This window comes from Salvia splendens, chromosome 16, assembly GCF_004379255.2.
Source record: "Salvia splendens isolate huo1 chromosome 16, SspV2, whole genome shotgun sequence".
Classification (NCBI taxonomy): Eukaryota; Viridiplantae; Streptophyta; class Magnoliopsida; order Lamiales; family Lamiaceae; genus Salvia; species Salvia splendens.
The window spans coordinates 3234363-3256399 of NC_056047.1; the positions used below are offsets into that span (position 1 = coordinate 3234363).

The 22037-nt window shown below is 38.6% G+C and overlaps 3 protein-coding genes across 10 annotated transcripts; 2 read left to right on the forward strand and 1 right to left on the reverse strand.

Annotated features, from left to right (window-relative positions):
• Window positions 1-321: 321 nt before the first annotated feature.
• LOC121770990 (cyclin-D5-1-like) lies at window positions 322-1792 on the reverse strand. Of its 4 annotated transcripts, none has more exons than XM_042167785.1 (5): window positions 1485-1792; window positions 1328-1414; window positions 971-1250; window positions 763-884; window positions 322-699 (listed from the first exon to the last, which is right to left on the reverse strand). In XM_042167785.1, the coding sequence occupies exons 1-5, from the start codon at window positions 1722-1724 to the stop codon at window positions 544-546; spliced, it is 885 nt and encodes a 294-aa protein (XP_042023719.1). In that variant the 5' UTR covers window positions 1725-1792; the 3' UTR covers window positions 322-543. The 4 variants fall into 4 exon arrangements, with proteins under 4 accessions (XP_042023719.1, XP_042023720.1, XP_042023718.1 ...); XM_042167786.1 differs by having other exon boundaries at window positions 322-673; window positions 763-899; XM_042167784.1 differs by having other exon boundaries at window positions 322-696; window positions 763-899.
• A 5080-nt stretch (window positions 1793-6872) lies between these two features.
• Window positions 6873-15080, forward strand: LOC121772244 (phospholipase A I-like). Of its 4 annotated transcripts, XM_042169267.1 has the most exons (18): window positions 6873-7928; window positions 8473-8620; window positions 8771-8849; window positions 9302-9455; window positions 9547-9756; window positions 9834-10079; window positions 10167-10329; window positions 10411-10671; window positions 10786-10907; window positions 11234-11395; window positions 11501-11693; window positions 11809-11945; window positions 12164-12302; window positions 12823-13008; window positions 13103-13568; window positions 13662-13878; window positions 13970-14059; window positions 14523-15080. In XM_042169267.1, exons 1-18 carry the CDS (start codon window positions 7308-7310, stop codon window positions 14964-14966), a joined length of 4038 nt encoding a protein of 1345 aa, XP_042025201.1. In that variant the 5' UTR covers window positions 6873-7307; the 3' UTR covers window positions 14967-15080. The 4 variants fall into 4 exon arrangements, with proteins under 4 accessions (XP_042025201.1, XP_042025198.1, XP_042025199.1 ...); XM_042169264.1 differs by having other exon boundaries at window positions 10411-10907; XM_042169265.1 differs by having other exon boundaries at window positions 10411-10907; window positions 13970-14054; window positions 14523-14735.
• Window positions 15081-17556: 2476 nt separating this feature from the next.
• On the forward strand, window positions 17557-20946 carry LOC121772670 (putative pentatricopeptide repeat-containing protein At1g16830). Of its 2 annotated transcripts, none has more exons than XM_042169858.1 (3): window positions 17557-19849; window positions 20052-20211; window positions 20290-20946. In XM_042169858.1, the coding sequence occupies exon 1, from the start codon at window positions 17846-17848 to the stop codon at window positions 19775-19777; it is 1932 nt and encodes a 643-aa protein (XP_042025792.1). In that variant the 5' UTR covers window positions 17557-17845; the 3' UTR covers window positions 19778-19849; window positions 20052-20211; window positions 20290-20946. The 2 variants fall into 2 exon arrangements, with proteins under 2 accessions (XP_042025792.1, XP_042025793.1); XM_042169859.1 differs by having other exon boundaries at window positions 20052-20204.
• Window positions 20947-22037: the final 1091 nt, after the last annotated feature.

The window sequence follows — 22037 nt, forward strand, 5'->3', positions numbered from 1 at the left end:
CCCTCCGTCCCACTTAAGATGGCACGTTTTTCTTTTTAGTATGTCTCAACTAACATGACACATTTCTTTTTTTTGGAAACTTTCTCTCTCCAATTAATACACCCAACCACTTTTTTCCATTCCTATTAAAATATTCGATCTCTCCAATTAAACCCCATGATTATGTTTAATTGCCTAACCAAAATGATAATGTGACTATGTTTTAAATAAAATAAATATTAAGTAGGAGTATTATTTAATTAAGTATTTGATACAATTATCACCAAAAGCAAGTTCCCCTGCAAGATCTCAACCCTTCTCCACCAAAAAGAAAGAATCCCATTTCCAAATAAACAACAACTCTCAAAGGACAAAAATGCACACCCAAATACAATAGTACAAAAAGTGATCATCCAAAGAAGCTTTGGACATTCTCTTAGGCTCCCACTCATCATTTGTGTGGGCTAATCTCTCAAAGGTATACATACTTTGCATTCATACACTTCTCTTATTGCAAAACTTCCAACTTCCAACATCATTAACTTAATCAAGATGTAGTGAAAATCATTGTTTAGGAGTCTTAGGCTGTGGGCAATCTTGATCACCACCAATGAATGTCAATCTCCTTTTCCTGCTGGATCCCCTCATCCAATCATCGTCATCGAACTTCGACATCACAGTTTGTTGCAGCAGACTGTAGCAGAAGAGTGTGTGTTCCTGCTAGAAGATAAGTTTCAATCTATCTATGAAACTACAGCATCAAAAAGCAAAAGAGAAGCTCACTTTTTCCTCTGGCCCCCATGATGGAACAGCATCAATCTTGATCTCAAGCGTTTCGTTCGTCAAATGATGATCATTGCAAGCTGCTAACACTGCTGCAGCAGCAACGACGGATGGCCGATGATCTGTCACGTTTATCTCTGCATCCAAATCAGGATCTAGATCAATAGATTCAGTAAACCAACTTCCTTAGTTAATGATGCATTAATACCTGCCATTATTGACAAGATCAATTCGACAGCTCGATTTAGCCTAAATTCAGAGGAGAACAGAGTGGCAAAATAGCTGAGATAAGTGAATGGAGTGATGCAGCTCATCTTCCATTCCAGTGTATTTAACACTAGCAACTCCATCCTCTGAATCACGCCTCCACCGAAGCTGTATCCATCTGAATCGTACTCGGACAACGATCGCGCTTCGCGTTCCTCCAGTTTTGCAGCCAGAGACAAACACGCAATCGAGAGCAATCGCATAGCCCATGGCTTCTCCTCCTATCAATTAACGCCGATCGCATTTCCAGATCAGATCATGAGCTCAATTGTGTAGAAATTTATAAAATCACACTTACATCTACTGATCTTCTGGAAAGGAATCGATCCAAGTAAAACAGCGAGAGATAGGCCGTGCGGCAATTATATCCGAAATGAACCGTTCTCTGTCAAAAGAAGAAGATTAAAAACCTAGAAATAATCCTAAATCGAAAGTGCAATAAGAAGAAAACTGACATCGAGAATCCATTCGACGGCATCTCGGCGCTTCCACCAGATTCCTTCGATTTCTGCTGAATATTTCGATTGGAAGATGGTTTCCTTTCGGATTAACATTTGGATGTATTCAGAATCAAATTCGGAGACGGGGGAGAAATTGCAATTGATATTGAAACATTCGTCGTTGAAATTGTCGAAACAGGATTCATCTTCTCCGCAGAGAAGGGTGGGTAGCGAGATCTGGGAAACTTGCTTCATTGCAATTCTGGAGACGTAGTTAGAGTGAGAAAGTGCAGCAGATCGTGGAGACTGGGGAGAGAGGTGGCGCCAAATTCATGCGGTGGAGGGAGAGTTTATAGTGATTGTCACAATTATTTAATTATGTGATTATAAAAATGGTCAAATTTTAAATTTAGAAAAAACTATTCTACTCTATTTTGGCTCATCACACTTTTCCTTTTAGATTAGTATCTCATAAAAAGTGTCCAATATTCATTTTTTATAGAAAATTTCGTAATATATAAAAATATATTTTCTTTTTTCCATTTAACATAACAAAATAATATATCTCAAATTCTCGTGTCATCATTCAAATATAATAGTATTCATTATGGCACAGAATACTTATAAACAAAGCCACTGTGTAAGATTAATTCACCGCCATTATAAGATTAGTTCACATTTTTGGATGAATGCAAAGATGCTTGAAATCGAGAATTGGTTAAAAAAAGAAAGGAACAGTAACAATGATATTGATAATAATACAAATATTAACAAAACCAACAAATAGCAATTTCCTTGCATTTCCTTACCTATATCAATCTAACAGTTCAGTCAATGTCTTTGCAGCAAACAATAAAATCTACTCAAATTAGGCAACTAAAGTTGAATATTATAATATAAATAAATAACGAAAACAGGGAAAATACACGAAAAATATAACTAGACTAAAGTTCTAAAATGTGTTAGTTGGCAAGGAGGTGGAGTAATAAACAATCACAATTCAACTTCGAAATTATGAGATTTAAATGACATGTTCGAAAGTTTTCAATACGTAATCAATATATATCCATGGACCAAGATGCAAGCAATTAGAAATCATATTAAAAATATATTTTTTTATTTACAGTGTAATGATCGAAATAGAACTCCACAAACTTCTTTTTTAAGGTAACAATCTATTGTCGGTGATGATTTTTTTTAAATGTCAAAGTTAAGAGGCGTGATAATAGAAAAAATTATAATTATGCAATAAATAATTTATGAGCTCCCCACGAGCTGCGCTTCTAAATATAATTATTTATTTATATATGAAAACTATAGTGTAACACGTAAATCATTGTGATAGAAACCTTGGTGTCCTAGGACCCTTACCGGCACCACCATTGTTGTACTTATTCAATTGCTTAGTTACAAGACAGTCGTAGGGATAGGGTCAATGTTTAATTTGGTGAAATCATTATATTTGACACATATATTTAGTTGCATATAATTATTGGAGAAATTGGGAATTAGGCTCTCATAATTAACTATGCCATAAGAGTCTCGTTGTAACACGTCTCCCGCACATGTGGGCTGGAATGACCCATTGGTTGGAATCTATCACTCATCCTCTTAAAAAGTCTTATAAGGAGATAGATTTATCCACTCTAATATAGATAATATAGGATCATCAGCAACTCGATGAGGGATAAAAATGAAGATATTTTAATATGGATTTGCAGTACGACTTTAGAAGTTTTTTACATAAAAAAATGAGATTTGTATGATTGAAAATGATATGATGACTTATTATTCAAGCAGAGTGACTTACTTAAAAATGAGTGTTAAAATACAGTAGAAAACAGTTAAGACACTGATAGAGGTGGTTACAAACAATCAAACAAGTAATTACCTAGCTAAGAGGAATCCCAGGGAGCCTGCTCCTTTAGTCCATTTATATAAACACATTCAAATAAATAAATAATCTTATACAGCTGACATTTAAAACAATAAAACTGAACCAGACAAATGCTTGTAATTATTTGATCAAACTACTGGTAAGTCAGTCGTGGTCCTAATACTTGTAAACATTGTAATCATCATTAAATAAATTATGAGAGTGTTTGACAGACCAAATTCGTTGTCCAAGATCATAAACATGTATGCTTACATAATTTAATTACTTTGATGAATTAGTTAATGGATCCCAACTTGGAGAATTAGTCAATTACATATCAAACACTATATACATCCATAGATCTAATCTGCTTTTCTATAAATCCAAAATTTCCATAATTGATTGTATTGCCATAATTTTATATGCACAGGGGGACGGACGGGCGCAAGATCCAAGAAAAAAAAACAGCTGCGTTATTTTTTTTATTAATTTGTTTAAATTTAAAGGGAAAATAATAACAGAGCTTTGGTTTTCATGTAGTTTATAAAATTCATGTTGATAATATTAATTTAAATGATTACAATCAAATAGAAAAGTGTGAATTATAGTAGTACATGCGAAAAAACAAGTTAAAATGATGTAGAAATCAAACGATAAACTTGGTTTAGTAGTGGAAGGAAAATAAAATTGTGTTTAAATAAGAAGAATTAAGAAGAGAAGCAATGAAATTTAGGCCCACGATGAAGGAAAAGCATTTATAATATGGAGTTTGTATATACACGTGAATATCATAACAAAGGAGCGGCCTATGGGCCTAAGTCATGCAAACAACGCTCCTTCTCCACTCCCAAAAAGTCCACACTTTATATCTCTATCCACCCTCTTAAATCTTGTCATAATTAATGACAAATTAGTCATGTTGAAAATGTGAAGTAATAGAAGATTATCGTTAAATACTTAGCGGATGACCTTTTTTTTTAATCATCGATTGATTTTGAGATGAGAACTCGTAAAGGTTGAAGGCCACTATTTAAGACCATTAGCAGTGGGGGCGTACTCTTCATTCATTTTCGGAGGGTTTCATCCGGTTGACCTTCCTCCGAAATATCCACCCAACACCTCGCCAAGACGAGGGTTTCATCCAGTTGGTAGTTCGTCCTCCGGAGGCGTACTCTTCATTTGTTTCCGGAGGTGGCACCTTGTACGCTCGGTGCAGGTTCCGCTTCTTTCTGGCAGAGGCGTTGGCGACAGAGGGGGCGGCGTGGTGAGTTGGAGACGGCTCCATGTCAGACATACCGTACGAATCCGTACTGAATTCGGGATCGTACTGCGTGTTGGAGTCGAACGGCCGATATTCGTCAGGGTCTGTACCCTGCCAACGTGCACCACCCCAAACATCGGACTATTCGGACTTGGGTATTCACCGGAATCCATTTTATAGTGTAATTTGAGTGTGAAAAAGTGAATGGAAAGGTTACAAATGAAGGTGGGGTAGGGGGTATTTATATAAATAAATTTTTCAGAATTAAAAAATAAAAACGCGTTGCATCGTCCGCGTCGCCCACAGTGGGCGGACGATGCCCTATCGTCCGCGGACGATCTATAGGGCGCGGACGATGCATCGGGCATCGTCCACGCACCCACAGTGGGCGGACGATGGCGCGCCCGAGGCATCGGGTGTCCTATCGTCCGCCCCATTGCGAATGCTCTAAAAAATCAATAAGTAAATATCTTTGTTAGTGAGTTAAGTTTATAGATAGTATTATATAAATTTCAAAGTTTCATTTTTTACCATCCAGAGTATGCACATTGGGTATATATGTCAATGGTCAAATTTTGTAGCAATGCTTACTACATAGTCTTTATAACTTTCAAGTCTTTATAAATTTTGTAGCAGTGCTTACTACATAGTGTTTATAACTTGTAATTTACAAGTTTGTGTTGGGTATTGAGCAGTACCGTGTGGTTTGTTAGGAAGTTTAAACAAAACGTGAACAAATCGGATGTCCTGAAAGGCATGAAACACTTTCAGATCAAATCAATTTGGCAGTTCTACCAATATTTGATCGGATACAATTCAGGTTTCGAATATATTCGTACGTAGATTCTGTCAAACTTTGAACCCAGAAATTGATCATAAGAAGAGGCTGAAAACGAAGAGTCGCGTCTCTTCGTTTCACAACTGTTTTTCACAGTTTTTGTGGGAATAGGAAATTGCAAAATAGTCTTTCAACTTTTGAAAATTACGTTTCCGGATGAATTTTTTGTACAGATCGACCCCAGCCAGGGGCTCTGCCCCTTGGACCCCGCTGCTCGGGGCCGCTGCCCCCGAACCCCCGTCTAATCATAAGGAATTCAAATAAGTGTACATTCCGCACTTCCAACTTATTTGATGTCTCATTATGATCAAATTGAACAATCAAGTTAATCCAATTACACTAAAATATCCAACATGGTTATGACAACTCATTTTTTATTTGAATTTGAGATTATTGGAAAATTGGTGGTATGTTTTCAGATGCTAAGATGTCAAAATGAATAAATACTTGCACAGGACATTAATTAACGTAAATCTAAGAAACACAAAATTCTGGGTTTTGCGACGGCCACGAATGCCATCGGTGATTCTTATATTCTATATTGCTAACTATAGTCTATAGGGAAACATCAAGTAGTAGAATAGAAGCATACCATAGTGTTGACAATTTAAAAATAACTTAGGACACAATTTGGTTTCATTTCTAAATTTAAATGCTTTCTTATTTGAATCAAGATCGTATAGTATATAGTTATATATAAACAAAAATAAACACTCTATTAAATTCACAACACAAGGACAAATTATGAACAAATACAATAAAACATAAGTAAGTAGATCACATAATTGCACATAGCCTCACAATATTCGTCAACCTCATCAATAAGAGAAAAGTGGTGTCAGAACAACTTCAGATTAAAGAAAATTTTAAACAACAATCTCAAAACACACAACATATCTTCCAAATGAACTAAAAAGAAGAAAATGAAGTAATTAATGTCCGATATTTAATGTGAAAGGGTTCAAGTTCGTGTTTATATTGACACAATCTTTAAAATTTTTGTTTATTTATCTAAAAAGAAGCTAATAAGTTACTACAATAGTCATTGATGTAGTCAATTGCTTTGAACTCAACGATGATGCTAGTGAAAAAAATGAATTTAGGTCGGCCGTAAAATCCCAACATTTTATAAGTCGGTTATACTGTGAAGGCACAATTTCATGACCATATTGTAGAAGTGAAAAGTAGAAAATTAAACTTTAATTTGATGAATTTAAAATGGGCTTTGACTTGGTTGTTAACTTGTTTTTTAAGTCCAACTTTAAAAATATATTTTATTTTTTATTCAACTACAATTCTAGATTCTCTCTATTTATTTTTCCCTTTTCAAAGTATTATTGAAAAATAAAACAATAGTAGTATTAAATTATATTAAATCGATTTTGTTTAATCCAACTTATGAATAATGACGTCTGGAAATGGAAGGAAAAAGAGGAAGAAAAAGAATGGAGGGACAACCAACCTGCTCTCCTTCCCTCTGCAACACTACTCTTCTCATTATTCAAACCGCCTTTTCTTCATCGTAAATGCTCACAAATTTCCCCTTTTAGCTTTCTACAATTTTAATTTTTTTTATCAATTTGCCGTATTTTGTAATATATAATCGCATTGCTGCTTTTCCGTTACGAGGAGATTTTCTCTGGATATACGTAGAAACTTCTTCACTCACAAGTCGATAATCTGTATCTCCATATACGTATATGAAAAATCTCGAATTGTAGACGCCGTTGCATCGTTGATCGTATCGCATTGGATTCATCGAATGCAGAATCAGCCGATCGGCATTGCTGGATCAATTTCGCCGGATCGCGGCGGTGCTAATCGAAGAAATTCAAACTTAGCGTGATCTGAAAATCGACGTCAATGTCGTGGGGGCTGGGCTGGAAGCGACCTACGGAGGCCTTCCACCTGACATTGAGTTACGGCCAGGATGTCGACACGATCGAGGAAGTATCGCCGAGGTCATCGCAGTCGTCATCCGTATTCTCAGGCTCGTCCCCCTCGTCTCAGGAGGATGCCGCGGCGGCGGCTCTCGTTGCTAATAGCAGCGCCAATCCGGATCAATTAGGGTTTAAGATTGAGCTGGAATGGAACGCCAGCGACGGCGATGATCAAGTGGCGCTGAAGCTGCAATCGCAGGTGATGGTCGCCTTGCCGACGCCGCAGGACACCGTGGAGGTTGAGTTGACGGAGAGGGTGCGGGACGGAGATTACGAGGTTGATTTGGAGAACGGTGAAGGCGAGCGAATGGGGACGGTGGGGCTGGAGATGAGGGTGGTCAAGAGGAGGGAGCCGCTGAAGGGGGTTATAATGTGGAAAGCGGCGGGATCGGGGCAACAGACTGATGGAGGAATGGGGGTGTTGGTGAAGCTAATGAGGTTGAATTTTGCCAACGGGGTTGCTGATGCGGTGGCTGTGGGGTCTGAATGTGCTGATCATTGGCGGAATGTATCTGTCGTCAGCCTCTGTGGTCTTGGTTTATCCGTAAGTGCTTTCTTTGATATAAAAAACCTTACGATAGTCATGCTTTTTGATTATTTCCTATTAGTCACGCATCTAGGTCCAGAGTGATTTGAGGCATAGACTGATCATTTTATATTGTTTGATGAGTGTTTTTTTTTGTTTCTGTCATACTGTGTAAGTTTGTTTTTTCCAATGATGATATCTCGTAGTTTTAGTCTTCTTCTCCACTTATTATCTGACTGCGTTGGGAATTGTTGATGTTTGTGTTTCTTAGTTTTCAAAGTCTATACTGGACATTGTAGTGTTTGAGAATAGTGTTTAACTTCAGTACCTCTATATGTCTAATGCTTTGGTTAATAGTTCTACTTTCTGGACAATCCTGGACATTTCTTTTATCATATACCTGTATGTTAAAATATCCTTATGCTCATTGAATTTAGGCCCAGTTATGTTGGAGGTCAGTTATGGATTACTCTTTCTAAGCATGTAGGGGTGTCTCTTCAGAAAAACTTTTGGAATGTAATTTCTTATATTTAGTTATTTACTTGAGTTGTATTATGTTCAGGCATTGCCCGTCGAGATAACCCGTCTCCCTCTTCTTGAGAAACTGTATCTTGATAACAATAAGCTTTCAGTTTTGCCACCTGAGGTTGGTGAGCTGAAACACTTGAAAGTTCTTGCTGTAGATTATAACATGCTCGTTTCCGTGCCTGGTAAGTGTTGGATTCTCTTCCTAGTAATTTTCTTCTTTATGAGTGGAGAATTGGTTACCTCCACAACTAATCAAGATGATGTAAAACAATTTATCATATTTGATACAAGCAATCTAATATCCATTCTATTCTTTGTTCGGATGCAAGCAGTTGAGTTAAGGCAGTGTGCTGGTCTTCTTGAGTTGTCCTTGGAACACAACAAGTTGGTTCGCCCTATTCTTGATTTCAGGTCAATTTTTCCACCTGCAGCTTTCTTTGCTTAAGGATTATATTTCGGTCTGTAAAATTATTATTGTAATATTGGGTCCATTTACTTCTATTGCAAACATTGAGCCCCTATACGGCTATATACTTTCACTTTTCCAACCTTCACACTTGCTCATAAAAACCTAGACCCTCTACTTTTACGGAGTAATATTTTAAAGTAATTCCAATGTTATTCGTGTAGCACAAGAACTTAATACTACACAAAAGTATGGGGACTCGAGTTTTAACACGTAACCTAGTAGTATATGGCTTAATTCCAACAAATAAGAGTACACATACCATTTCTAAAAAACACTTAAAAAGTACAGGCCAGGGACATGATCATTCATTTTCATGCTTTATATATACAAATTTCCCTGGGGATAGCTTGGATAATTTTCCAAAGCTTAATACTTGTCTTCAGCTCGTTGACAGGGCTATGTCAGAGTTGCGTGTATTGAGACTTTTCGGGAACCCCCTTGAATTTCTTCCTGATATTTTGCCATTAAATGAACTCCGACACTTGTCCCTTGCAAATATTCGGATTGTGGCTGATGATAACTTGGTAACACTTGATGTACAGATTGAGGTATGATGATGAAGCCTTTAGTAATTAGTAGCACACCAAGTCTTATAGGTTCTTAAGGTTAATTATACCTTCTTTTTCTTCGTTGATTCAGATGGAGAATAGTTCTTATTTTGTTGCATCTCGGCATAAATTGAGTGCCTTCTTTTCTCTTGTATTTCGTTTTTCCTCTTGCCATCACCCTTTACTGGCATCCGCTCTTGCTAAGATAATGCAAGATGAGGGAAACCGTGTGGTGGTGGGAAAAGACGAGAATGCAGTGCGGCAGCTCATAAGTATGATAAGCAGTGAAAACCAGCATGTGGTATGCTTTCGGTTCATAAATTCTTTTGGCTCTTTTTGCTGAAACGTTGTACTTACAATTTTATTTATTTTTGTAAGGTCGAACAAGCTTGCTCTGCACTTTCAAATCTTACTTCAGATAGTTCAGTAGCAATGGAACTTATGAAATCTGATATCATGCAACCTATTGAGAGAGTGCTTAAATCCACTGGGTCAAAGGAAGTTATCTCTGTCTTACAAGTTATGGTCAAGTTAGCTTTTACGTCGGATATTGTAGCTCAAAAAATGCTGACAAAAGATATTTTGAAGTCGCTGAAGTTATTGTGTGCTCACAAGAATCCTGAGGCAAGCTTCACTAGTTTTTTTACCTTCGTAGTTTTACATAATCTCTTGCCAATGGTTTTGCTCAAAGTGAAGGTTTTTCTCCTTTAGGTCCAAAGGTTGGCCCTGTTTGCTATTGGAAATTTCGCCTTTTGTTTGGAAAACCGCCGTGCACTTGTCACGTCAGAAAGTCTGCATGAACTTCTTCTGCGACTAACAACTGCACCTGATCCAGGTGTATGTAAAGCTGCAGCCCGTGCTTTGGCAATATTAGGTGCGTTCTTGCAAGAATATTTCAATGATGTAACATAGATTTGGGCAGGGAGTCTTACATCTCTCACATTTTTCATTGTAGGGGAGAATGAGATTCTGCGCCGTGCTATAAGAGGAAGACAGATTCCCAAGCGAGGATTACGCATACTTACAATGGATGGTGGTGGAATGAAGGGATTGGCGACGATTAAGATGCTACAAGAAATTGAGAAGGGTACTGGAAAACAAATTCATGAGCTTTTTGACCTTATTTGTGGAACATCCACAGGCGGTATGCTTGCTGTTGCTCTTGGAATAAAATCAATGTCATTGGAAAAGTGTGAAGAAATATACAAAGAACTTGGTAGCTTTTCTTTCTTCCAGAAGGAGCCTAAATTTTCTTTTCGCTCCCCAACCATTTTTTTATCGTTATTATTTTCCTTCTCCCATATAATTACTCTTAATCTCAATTTTCAAGGGAAACTCGTGTTTGCTGAACCTGTTTTTAAGGAAAATGAAGCAGCAACATGGAGAGAAAAACTGGATCAACTATACAAGAGTTCATCACAGAGTTTCCGTGTTGTAGTTCATGGATCTAAAGTATGTTATACTGCTGTTCTCTTCTAGTCTGTTCCTCTAATTTTTTGCACAACATACTTTTTGGCTATTCAGATAATGTTTTTTTAAACTTATGTACATTGTTTTGTACTTCAAGAAAGTATGTTGCTCTCCTGTAAGTCTTTCTTCTGGTCCTTCATTTTGCTAGTCCATTCATACTCTTGGGGAATGGAACTGGTGGTGGTTGAATTATTCCCCACACCAAGCAATCCTCATTTTTCATTCTATTCATGGTCTCCCATACCTCAGTACCGAGTACCCTTTAGAATTCATCATGTCCATATTTATTAACTTGATTCTTCTTCCAGCACAGTGCAGATCAGTTTGAAAAGCTGCTGAAGGAGATGTGTGCTGAAGAGGATGGAGATCTCCTAATAGAATCAGCTGTGAAAAAGGTCCCCAAGGTTTTTGTAGTGTCTACTCTGGTCAGCGTTGCACCAGCTCAGCCATTTATATTTCGAAATTACCAGGTTTGGTGCTTTCCATTTAGTAGCTTTTAATGGTTGTTCTTGTGCCTGAGGAAATTCTTTTGGTTGCCTTATATTGACACGACAAAAATATTTTCTGAATCCCAGTACCCTGTTGGAACACCAGAGCTTTCTTCTGCAGTTTCTGAGAACTTGATAAATGGGAGACAAGGAGTTGCAACTACTGGAGCTCAGGTTGGATACAAAAGGAATGCTTATATTGGAAGTTGCAAGCATCTAGTATGGCAGGCCATAAGAGCGTCATCTGCAGCACCTTATTATTTAGATGATTTCTCTGATGGTAATTTCCTTTTTTGTGCTTTCTGGGATATCTTCTTGGCCATTTTGTCCATATTATAGATGGATCTCAAGGGAAGCTTTCATTTTCCTCGTTTTTTTAAATTTTTATGCTACAGGTATTTATCGCTGGCAAGATGGGGCAATTGTAGCTAATAACCCTACAATTTTTGCCATACGAGAAGCACAACTTTTGTGGCCTGATTTGAAAATAGATTGTTTAGTTTCAATTGGCTGTGGGTCTGTTCCAACAAAGGTATAAAAGGTCTCACTATTTTGCTTCAGATACTGATAAGGATTTCCCCCTCTCCCATCTCTTTCCCTAGCCCAATGTCATGTTGCCTTGCTGTTTTCTATGGTTTCTTCTGTCAGAATGGTTTTTGTTTCCATTGTTGTGGTTGAGTTATATTATGATTTAAATATGTTGCCTTCCCAGCAATCGGTATTCAGATCTCTGTTTTTCTGCTCTGTCAGGTTCGCAAGGGCGGCTGGCGTTATTTGGACACTGGACAAGTGTTGATTGAGAGTGCTTGCTCTGTTGACCGTGTAGAGGAAGCTTTAACTACACTGCTTCCTATGCTGCCAGATGTACAATATTTTCGATTCAATCCAGGTAATGTTTTAACTGAAGCTTTATAGTGCTTGGCTGCAGTAAGAATTATGAGGCAAGCTTGTATTTCCTGCATAACAGTTGAAATGTTTTTTTTAAATAATAGTAGTAGTATAGATTTTTGACATAAATATATATCCTCAACTCTTTGCCTAAAGAGCAAAAGTCTATTGTATAAGCACTAGATAAATTGGATCTATGATGGTTCAGGAAAAATACATAATGAAATAAATGCAAGTAGCTTGTTGCTTTCCAGTTACTACATTGCCACTACAGTGTTAAGAAGGATGCGTGGCTAGATTGAATTAAACGAGTTCTGGATAGGCAGCAGACAAAAGAGAGATGAAATTTTCTAGGATTAGAAAATTAGAATCGAAGGTTCCTGATTCATGTCAAGGCTAATTATGGATCCATCCTTCCTACTGATGTTTGAATTATCTGATGAAAGCATATATATTTCTTACAGGAGTAAGCTCCACTTATTTGCTTAATAGTTATCTCTAAAGTATCATTCATTGTGCAGTTGATGAACGTTGTGATATGGAACTTGATGAGACTGATCCAGCAATCTGGTTAAAGTTAGAGGGTGCTACAGAGGAGTACATCAAGAATAATTCTATGGCATTCAAGAATCTTGCTGAAAGATTGCTCGAGAGTACTCTTGATGATAAATTCCCAGATAGTGTCAAGTCCCAGCTCAGAGCAAAGGGTACTAGTCTCCTTTTAACTCTGAATCATTCTCTAGTTTCTTCAACGTTTGAAATCATTCTAAAAAGACAGAGCTGGTTTTTTGTATGTGATAGATGCCTGTTTGGGCTGGAGACGTGGCGTACTTCTTATAGAGGCGTCCAATAGTCCAGATTCTGGTAGAGTTTTTCACCATGCACGCTCACTTGAGACATTTTGTGCTAGTAATGGAATAAGATTAACACTTGTCAATGGGGCATTTGGGACCATGAAGGCTGCTTCAGGATCTGCATTTCCAACTCCATTTACATCACCCTTGTTTACTGGAAGCTTCCCGTCAACTCCTCTAGTTTACAGTCCCGACACTGGCACACAGCGTGGGGGTAGAATTGATTTAGTCCCACCTTTGAGCTTAGATGGACTTCACTCTGCAAAATCAACTGCTTCACCCCCCGAGTCTCCCCCTAAGAGGAGGCAGCTTGCTATGCCTATTCTATCCTTGCATGAGAAAATACAAAATTCACCACAGGTGGGCGTAGTTCATTTGGCACTGCAAAATGACACACGAGGCTCCATTTTATGGTATATTTTATAACCCATCATTGCTCCTTTATATTAGGTTCTCATCTTGTTGGATGCATTATTAAAACTTTAATTTTCTTCTTTTTAAATTAGTTGGCAGAATGATGTATTTGTGGTAGCAGAACCCGGAGAATTAGCAGAGAAGTTTCTGCAGAATGTGAAATACAGCTTGCTATCAATGATGAAGGGACGGAAGAGGAAGTATACATCAGTAATTACCAACATCTCAACAGTTGCTGATCTTGTTTCTTGCAGGCCATACTTCCAGATTGGGGGTGTGGTCCACAGATATATAGGGCGCCAAACACAGGTATCTGTCCACTGCTTCTTTGTACTGATAAATTATTGAATTTTCTAACGTTGGATGAAAGTGTTGATATGTTTGGTATGATATTGTGAAGGTCATGGAAGACGATCAAGAAATTGGTGCTTACATGTTCCGCCGAACTGTTCCGTCCATGCACTTGACTCCAGAAGATGTTCGATGTATGGTATGTGCATAAGTCTTGTCTCATATTGTAGCATGATAATATACAGCTTGATAATGATAAATGGGTAATAAAAATTGAAATTGAGTTGTTTATCTAGACTGCCTTTGGTAATTGGAGGATGATAATGCAAAGTAAGAATTTTTAATATTATTATGCACTTAATCATATATTCTTGTTCTTTCTCCCTAGAGCTCTGTAAGGCTATAAGGTGTTTGGTCACTTAATTGACAAATTTTCCTTGGTAAAACCATATAAAAAGTTATTGGATCCAATTAAACTCTAGAACTTTAAAAATCAGTTCATTTGGAGTCTTGGACCCTCCATTAGCCCTCCAAATTAATCCCTAGAATCGCTCGTCCAAAATTCAACATTGTCTAGACGAGGTCGTCCAGCAAAGTGAATGAGTTCATCTGTGAGAAGACTATTGAGACTACTTAGTGATGCTGACTCGTTTATCTTGCAGGTTGGATCTTGGAGGGACAGAATTATAATTTTCACAGGAATACATGGTCCTACACGAGCTATGGCGAAAGCATTCCTTGATTCTGGTGCCAAAGCTGTGATATGCCCTTCTTCCGAGCCTGAAGAGTTGCAGCTGACATCATTTTACGGGGCAGGTGAGTTTAGTAGTTACGAGAATGGGAAGTTTGAGATAGGATACGAGGAGGGAGAAGACGAGGACCCTGAACCTTCGAGTCCGGTAAGTGACTGGGAAGACAGCGACCCTGATAAGAATGGGGAGCCGCCAACGAGTTTATGGGATGACGATGAGAAGGAACGGAGTCAATTTGTAAGCAAGCTCTACGAATCAATGTTTCAAGGTGGTGCAAGAGTGGATGTCGCTCTAAAGCGTGTACTTGCGTCACATAAGAGCCTTAGATATTCGTGCCACCTAAGCAATCCGTAGATGGGAGAGGGTACTGTTCTGTGACTCCGAGGTATCCACTCCCGTCGTTTTTGTAATACTATGTACTTGTACATACTCAACTATATTACAGGAGAAAATATTATAAGAGGAAAATAGATACTATCTACTTGTACATACTCAACTATATTAGAGGAGAAAATATTATAAGAGCAAAATAGACAGCAAATTTTAGGAAGAGAATAAACAGAGGAAATACACATTTTTAAGTTATACTACTAATAAAATTTGCATTTCATTACTACTGTACAATTTAATTATGTACTCCCTCCGTCTCGATTACTCTTTGGGATGTTCCAATTAAGTTAAGTTATTTTCTTTTTTAATAAAAAATAAAATATCGCATTATTCTCTTTTATTTTTCCTATTTTATTTTTCTCTTCTACATTTTAACACCGTTTTTTAACCAGTGTCCAAAAGTTTGTTTCAGCTTACTTAGGGCACCCGCAACGCTGTGCCGTTGCGGTTCCTATGCCGTTCCGGCGGAACGGTTCCGCGGCGGCACGCGTTGCGGGGTGCGTTCCGTCGCCGTTCCGTGCCGTCGCCGTTCCTATGCCGTGCCGCGTTCCGTTCCAGAGGAACGCGGAACGGAACGTTCCGCCACGCGCCGAGGCGAGGTGGCGGCCTCCCATTCGACGCGTGCAGCCCACTCGCTGCCCCGCGAGTGGGCTTCGTCTGGTGACGCAATAATTAATTTTTTTTTAAAAAATTCAAATTTAATAAAAAAAAAAAATTTTTGCAACGGTAATGAGACCGTTTTTTTTTAATTTTTATTTTATTTATTTACTCTATAAATACTCCTATTTCATACTCATTTCAATCACAAACACACATCTATTCCTCTCTATTTCCACCCCAATTTTCATCTCAAATCAACTATATTTTCCTTCTCCCAAATTTAATCAAACTAATGGATCCTTATGAACAAATGCGTCAAATATTGGAACAATCACTTGAAGAAGATCGACGACGGGAGGCGGAAGAAGCCGCGCCACCCCAACGACGCTCCCGTACGTACATCCATCGTAACCGAGAGGAAGCCGCCACAAGGTTAGTACGCGACTACTTCTGCGATAACCCGGTTTGGGGAGATACGTACTTCCGTCGCCGTTTCCGCATGGGGAAACCGTTATTTCTCCACATCGCGAATACTTTGGCTGCCCGGGAAGAGTTCTTCCAGGAAGGGTTCGACGCGGTCGGCCGTCCCAGCCACACGACGCTGCAGAAATGTACTGCAGCAATCCGCCAGCTTGCGACTGGACAAACGGCCGACATGTTCGACGAATACCTCCACATCGGAGACAGCACTGGGCGAATGTGCTTGCTCAAATTCTGCCAAGGCGTCCGGGCAGCCTTAACCGACGAATTTCTCCGAAGGCCAAGCACGACCGATTGTCAGTTCCTGCTCAACCTTCACGAAACAGTGCACGGATTCCCCGGGATGCTCGGCAGCGTCGATTGCATGCACTGGCAATGGAAGAATTGCCCGGTGGCGTGGAAGGGGTCCTACACGAGCGGCCACAAAGGCACCCACCCAACCGTTATACTTGAGGCCGTTGCCGACTACCGCCTTTGGATCTGGCACGCGTACTTCGGGGTCCCCGGGTCGAACAACGACGTAAACGTGCTCCACCAGTCCGACCTCTTGACCGAAGTTTTGGATGGTAAAGCGTCGGCCATCAACTTCGTCGCCAACAACCGACTTTATAAAATGGGGTACTATCTCGCCGATGGCATCTACCCGAAGTGGCCTACCTTCGTGAAGACGTGCAGTGGGTCTGCGAACCCAAAGCAGACTCTTTTTGCGCAGAAGCAGGAGGCTGCTCGCAAGGATGTGGAGAGGGCGTTCGGGGTTCTCCAAGCGCGCTTCAACATCATCAAAGCCACGGCTCGTACGTGGTTCATGGAAAACATGGTCGACATCATGTATACGTGCATAATCTTGCACAACATGATTGTCCAAGACGAAGGACCCGAGGCGGGAAATTGGTTCGACGACGAATCCCCCGGAAGCTCAACCGCAAGTAGTCCGCCTCGAAGTGGAGCGCATCCGTCTATACAAGAACGGTTATCTATTCGTGCAAGGACACACGACTCTAGTGCCCACACCCAACTCCAACATGATCTAATTGAGCACATTGGGCAAATTTTGGCGGATGAAATTATTAAAATTGTGTACTTTTATTTTTTTAGGATTTTAATTGTGTGCTTTTTATTTTTTTACGTTTAAGTTGTAATTTTTTTTAATGTTGTGTGTTTTTTTAATAAAGTGTGTTTGTTTTTTAAAGTGTGTTTATTTAAATTGAATTGGGTTGGAAATAAAAAAAAAATGAAATTGAATGAATAGTAATTTAAGGAACGGTTAAGGAACGGAGGGTTGCAGGTTCCGTTCCTTAGTTAAGGAATGGAGTAAAAAAGTACAGTGGGGCCCTCAAATAGTGGTTTAAGGAACAGTATAGGAACGGTATAGGAACAGCGTTGTGGATGGCCTTAGTACGATTGCACGAAGGGAAGGGAGTACTATATAAGTCTAATCGTTCAGTTATGGCCCAGCTAACCCCTCCCTCTTCCGTCCTCCGCCGCCGTTTTCCTCCGTCCATGTCCTTCTTCTCCAAATTTCGAAAATATACATCTTCTTCTTCTAATCTATTAAATTCATCGCTAAAGCTTAGTATGAGTTGAGTGAATGTTATCATGAACGAAACTCTGCCAATTCCAATTTATTGTTGTAAATTGATGTTAGAATCAAGCCATAGGAATTGCGCTAAGCTTGTTATAGAGTGGGGAAAATGAGCGCCAGTTTCTTACACTTTTTTTTTTTTCGTATCTGTGATAGTTTCCCAGACAACTGAATCCCACTGATGATTCAGTTAATATGTAAACGGGCACATTCTTTCGCTTTAGTACACCAACTAGCTTCACCAATTCACTGCCCCCCAGTTACAAATTACAAAGAATCGGTCTTCAAAGATTCAATCAATCAGGGTGCTAAAGCCACAACTCTCTCGCCTCAAATTGTGTTGACGACTCTGCAGAACTGCCCTTCTGATTTAGTTGCTCTGAGCTTTTTCCTGTGGTGTGCGCGTCAGCCTAATTACTTTCATGATAATCTTGGATTTGATCACATGGTGGGCGTGACATCAAATTTGACCCAAAAATATGGGACTGTGAGAGTCATTATTGAGGAATTGGAGAGCATCGGTTGCTTCACAAAGGCACAGACTTTGCTGCTTTTGATGAGAATTTACTGGCGTGGAGCCAAGTACGATATGGTATTACAGGCTTTTAAAGTGATGTGTGGCTATGGTTATGTACCGAATACTTACGCAAGAAACATTGTTGTCGATGTCTTGTTCAAGATTGGGGAGGTTGACGAAGCCCTCAGTTTTTTGGAGGGAACTCAGGCCCCAAATTTTCTGAGCTTCAACATTTCCATCTGTAACTTGTGCAGGCTCGGTGAGGTTGATAAAGTTAAAAGTGTCTTTAGGCGTATGTTGTCGAGAGGGTATTATATGAACCCTGAGACCTATGCAATGGTGTTGAATTGTTTCTGCAAATTCGGGAGGTTGGAGGAGGCTTTGCAGCTGCTTGGAATGATGGTGGTTTTGGGTGCACCTGTTTCTGTAAATGTATGGAGCATATTGATTGATGGTTACTGCAGGTCGGGTTCAGTCAAGGTTGCAGCTTATATATTTGAGAAAATGGTGGCTGTTGGTTGTTCACCAAACATCGTGACTTGCACATCATTGATCAAAGCATTTTTAGAATCTCAAATGGCTGAAGAAGCATTTAAGCTCCTTGCCACTTTAATATCCAAAGGTTGTTTCCCTGATCTTGTGCTGTGTAATGTATTGATTGATCGCCTATCTAAGATTGGGCATTACATGGGTGCATTTGAAGTTTACTTTAGTTTGAGAGATCTAAATTTAAAGCCGGATTGTTACACTTATTCGTCTCTTGTAACTCTAATGGATCTGTCTGGGCAGTATGCTCATCTACCCTCCATTACGAGTGGACTTGCAGTGCAACCTGACCTGGTGCTCTGCAATTGCCTCCTAAGCTATTTCTGCAAGTCTGCTTATCCAGAGGGTGCTATCGAGTTCTATGATATAATGATAGACATAGGGTTTATACCAGACAAATATAGTTTTGCGGCAGTGTTGAGTGCGTTGTGCAGGTTGGGTAGGTTACATGATGCAGTGAATGTTTACCATGGATTTATTCACAACTATCCAGGTATCGATGCTCGCATCCACTCTATAGTCATTAACGCACTTGCAAAATCAGGTAGGTTTAATCAAGTTAAGAGAATATTCAGGAAAGCTAGAGATGAGAAGTTCCCATTAGATGCTGTGTCATACAATGTTGCCATTTATGTACTCATTAGAGTTGGTCAGATGGAGGAAGCTAACTGTATGTTTAACGAAATGAAGGAGATGGAGGTAGTGCCAAATAAGCGGACGTATAATCTGATACTCTCTGGTTTCTGCAAGAATAGTGATATTCATGCGGTTAAACACATCCTGAAGGAAATGAAAGGTGCAAATATTGCAATGGAGTATCATGCATTCAGATTGATTAAAAAACATTTTTCTCACTCCTCCGACTCTGTTTTTTCTGACCTCGCTTTGGCAAATTTGAGGTTGCCTAGAGGGGGTGAAGTGGTGTCGCCTATAGGCGATGGAGTGGTGTTGGTAAATCGGCATGCATCAAATGATAATGTGAATGCCACGGACTCTGAAAGATCGAGCTCTGATGAGGAATTTGATGCTATTGTTTCTGTGTTGAGTTAGTGAAGGAACTTTTCAGATAAGCTATTGGCGACCAATAGCAACGGAGCCCCAATGTCGACGAAAAGATTGGAGGTACTCTGAAAGGAATTGTAATTATCATTGATCTTGTATTCAATTAATAAGTTCTCATATATATATATTTATATGGCTAGAGACTTTTGTATTTATTTGTATTGCAGTATTGGTATGATGATGAAGCCTTTAGTAATAGTAGCCACACCAAGTCTATAGGCTCTTAAGGTTAATTGTACCTTCCTTTTCTTGGTTGATTCAGATGGAGAATAGTTCTTATTCCGTTTTCCCTCTTGCCATTACCCTTTACTGGCATCCGCTCAAGCTAAGATAATGCAAGACGAGGGAAACCGTGTGGTGGGAAAAGACAAGAATGCAGTGCGGCAGTCATAAGTATGATAAGCATCGAACATCAGTATGTGGTATGCTTTCGGTTCATAAACTCTTGGTGCAGTTTTTGCTGAAACGTCCTACTTACGATATTATATTGTATATGTAAGGTCGAACAAGCTTGGTCTGCACTTTCAAATCTTGCTTCAGATGGTTCAGGAGCAATGCAACCTATTGAGAGTGTTGAAATCCACTGGCTCAATGGAAGTTATCTGTCTTAAGCTATGGCCAGGTTAGCTTTTACATCAGATATTGTAGCAGAGAAAATGCGATATTTTGATGTCGCATCAAGTTATTGTGTGGTCACAAGACGAGGACCATGAACCCTCGAGTCCAGTCAGCGACCCTGATGTGTGTATGGGCAGTGAGAAAGAACTGTTTCAGTCAGCGACCAAGTTGTACGAATCAATGGTATTTTTGCCACCTTTCGATCAATCTGCAGACGGGAGAGGGCATTGTTCTTCGACTTGCTGCTGGCCGTCCGAGGTATCTACTCCCATCTTTCTTGAATTAAAGGAGATGATAATATACATCAAACTCTAGGAGAATAAACAGAGACCATGCACATTTTTGCAAGGGAATCTGTGATTATTTGGGACTTCGATTCAAAATGAGAAGAATTTAAGCATTGGAAGATTGCTCTATTTTATAACTTTTTTGCAAAATTGGGTATCTGTTATTGGCATTCATGTTACTACTATAATTTAGTAGTAATGCTATATTTTATCATTGCCATTCTTAATGAGTTGATATGATAATTTAACATACAAAATTGCTCTTGATGGTGGATGTATGCATATTGTCCACCGACACAATTAGATATATATGTATTATTTCATGCATCCCACGTGAATTATTTTAATACTACTACTCAACTAGTGACAAAAAGTAGAAAGATGAGTTGGATTTTTAAATAGATGAATATTGAATGGTAATCTACCACAATTTTATATGGAAAGAGTAGTTTTTAGTTGGCACAAGTTTTAGACCAAGAGACGTACACACCATATATGCATAAGCTCCACGTCAGTGAACACGAGGGTTGATTATTATTTCAACAAATCTTCCAACTTTTTTTTGTTTTTTGAAAAGTATAACATGAATTTATTCAACCATCTAGAATAATTCATTTTCTGCATCTATTAGTTGTGTAGCCTAATTAACCAAATAAAAAATGATCTTTAATAGTAGATATTACTAATAAATTTTCATTTTCACTAAAATATACAGAGTTACTTGATGGCCTGCGCTCAGCATTAAAAATTCACATATGCAAAATGCGTCACAATAAATTGAGCAAACTTCTTTATTTATTTATTTTAATTGATTAGTTTGGATGCCGAAACTGATTAAACTTAGCCATACATTAGTTGTTCTTAGATTTTGCAAGATTAGATTGGTCTGAGATTATCCAAATGAACGGCAAAACTAATAATGACACTATCATTAATATTAAAATTTACCTATATAATCGAACAACATTCATAAAATTCAGTTTTATCCAATCTACCTAACAACACCAATATCTTACTAATCCTTGAGTATTAATTAGTACAGTAAATGTTTCAGATGCCGTTTCTTATACTAATAAAATTACAATTACAATTGAACTACAAACCAAAACAATACGAGATTATTTTAAAAAATTTAAAAATCATAAAATGCTATTTCCACATTTTCACGGATTACGACTAAATCCACAATAATACTTGTCATTCTTCATGTAAGCATTTTGGTTGACATCCTATTTTTGAATAATATTTTACTTTTATCGAATTAAAAAAATAAAAATCCATAATTTATAAAAGAAATCCGAAATTCGAATTATTCTTTTTGGAATCACTATGTGAAAATGAAA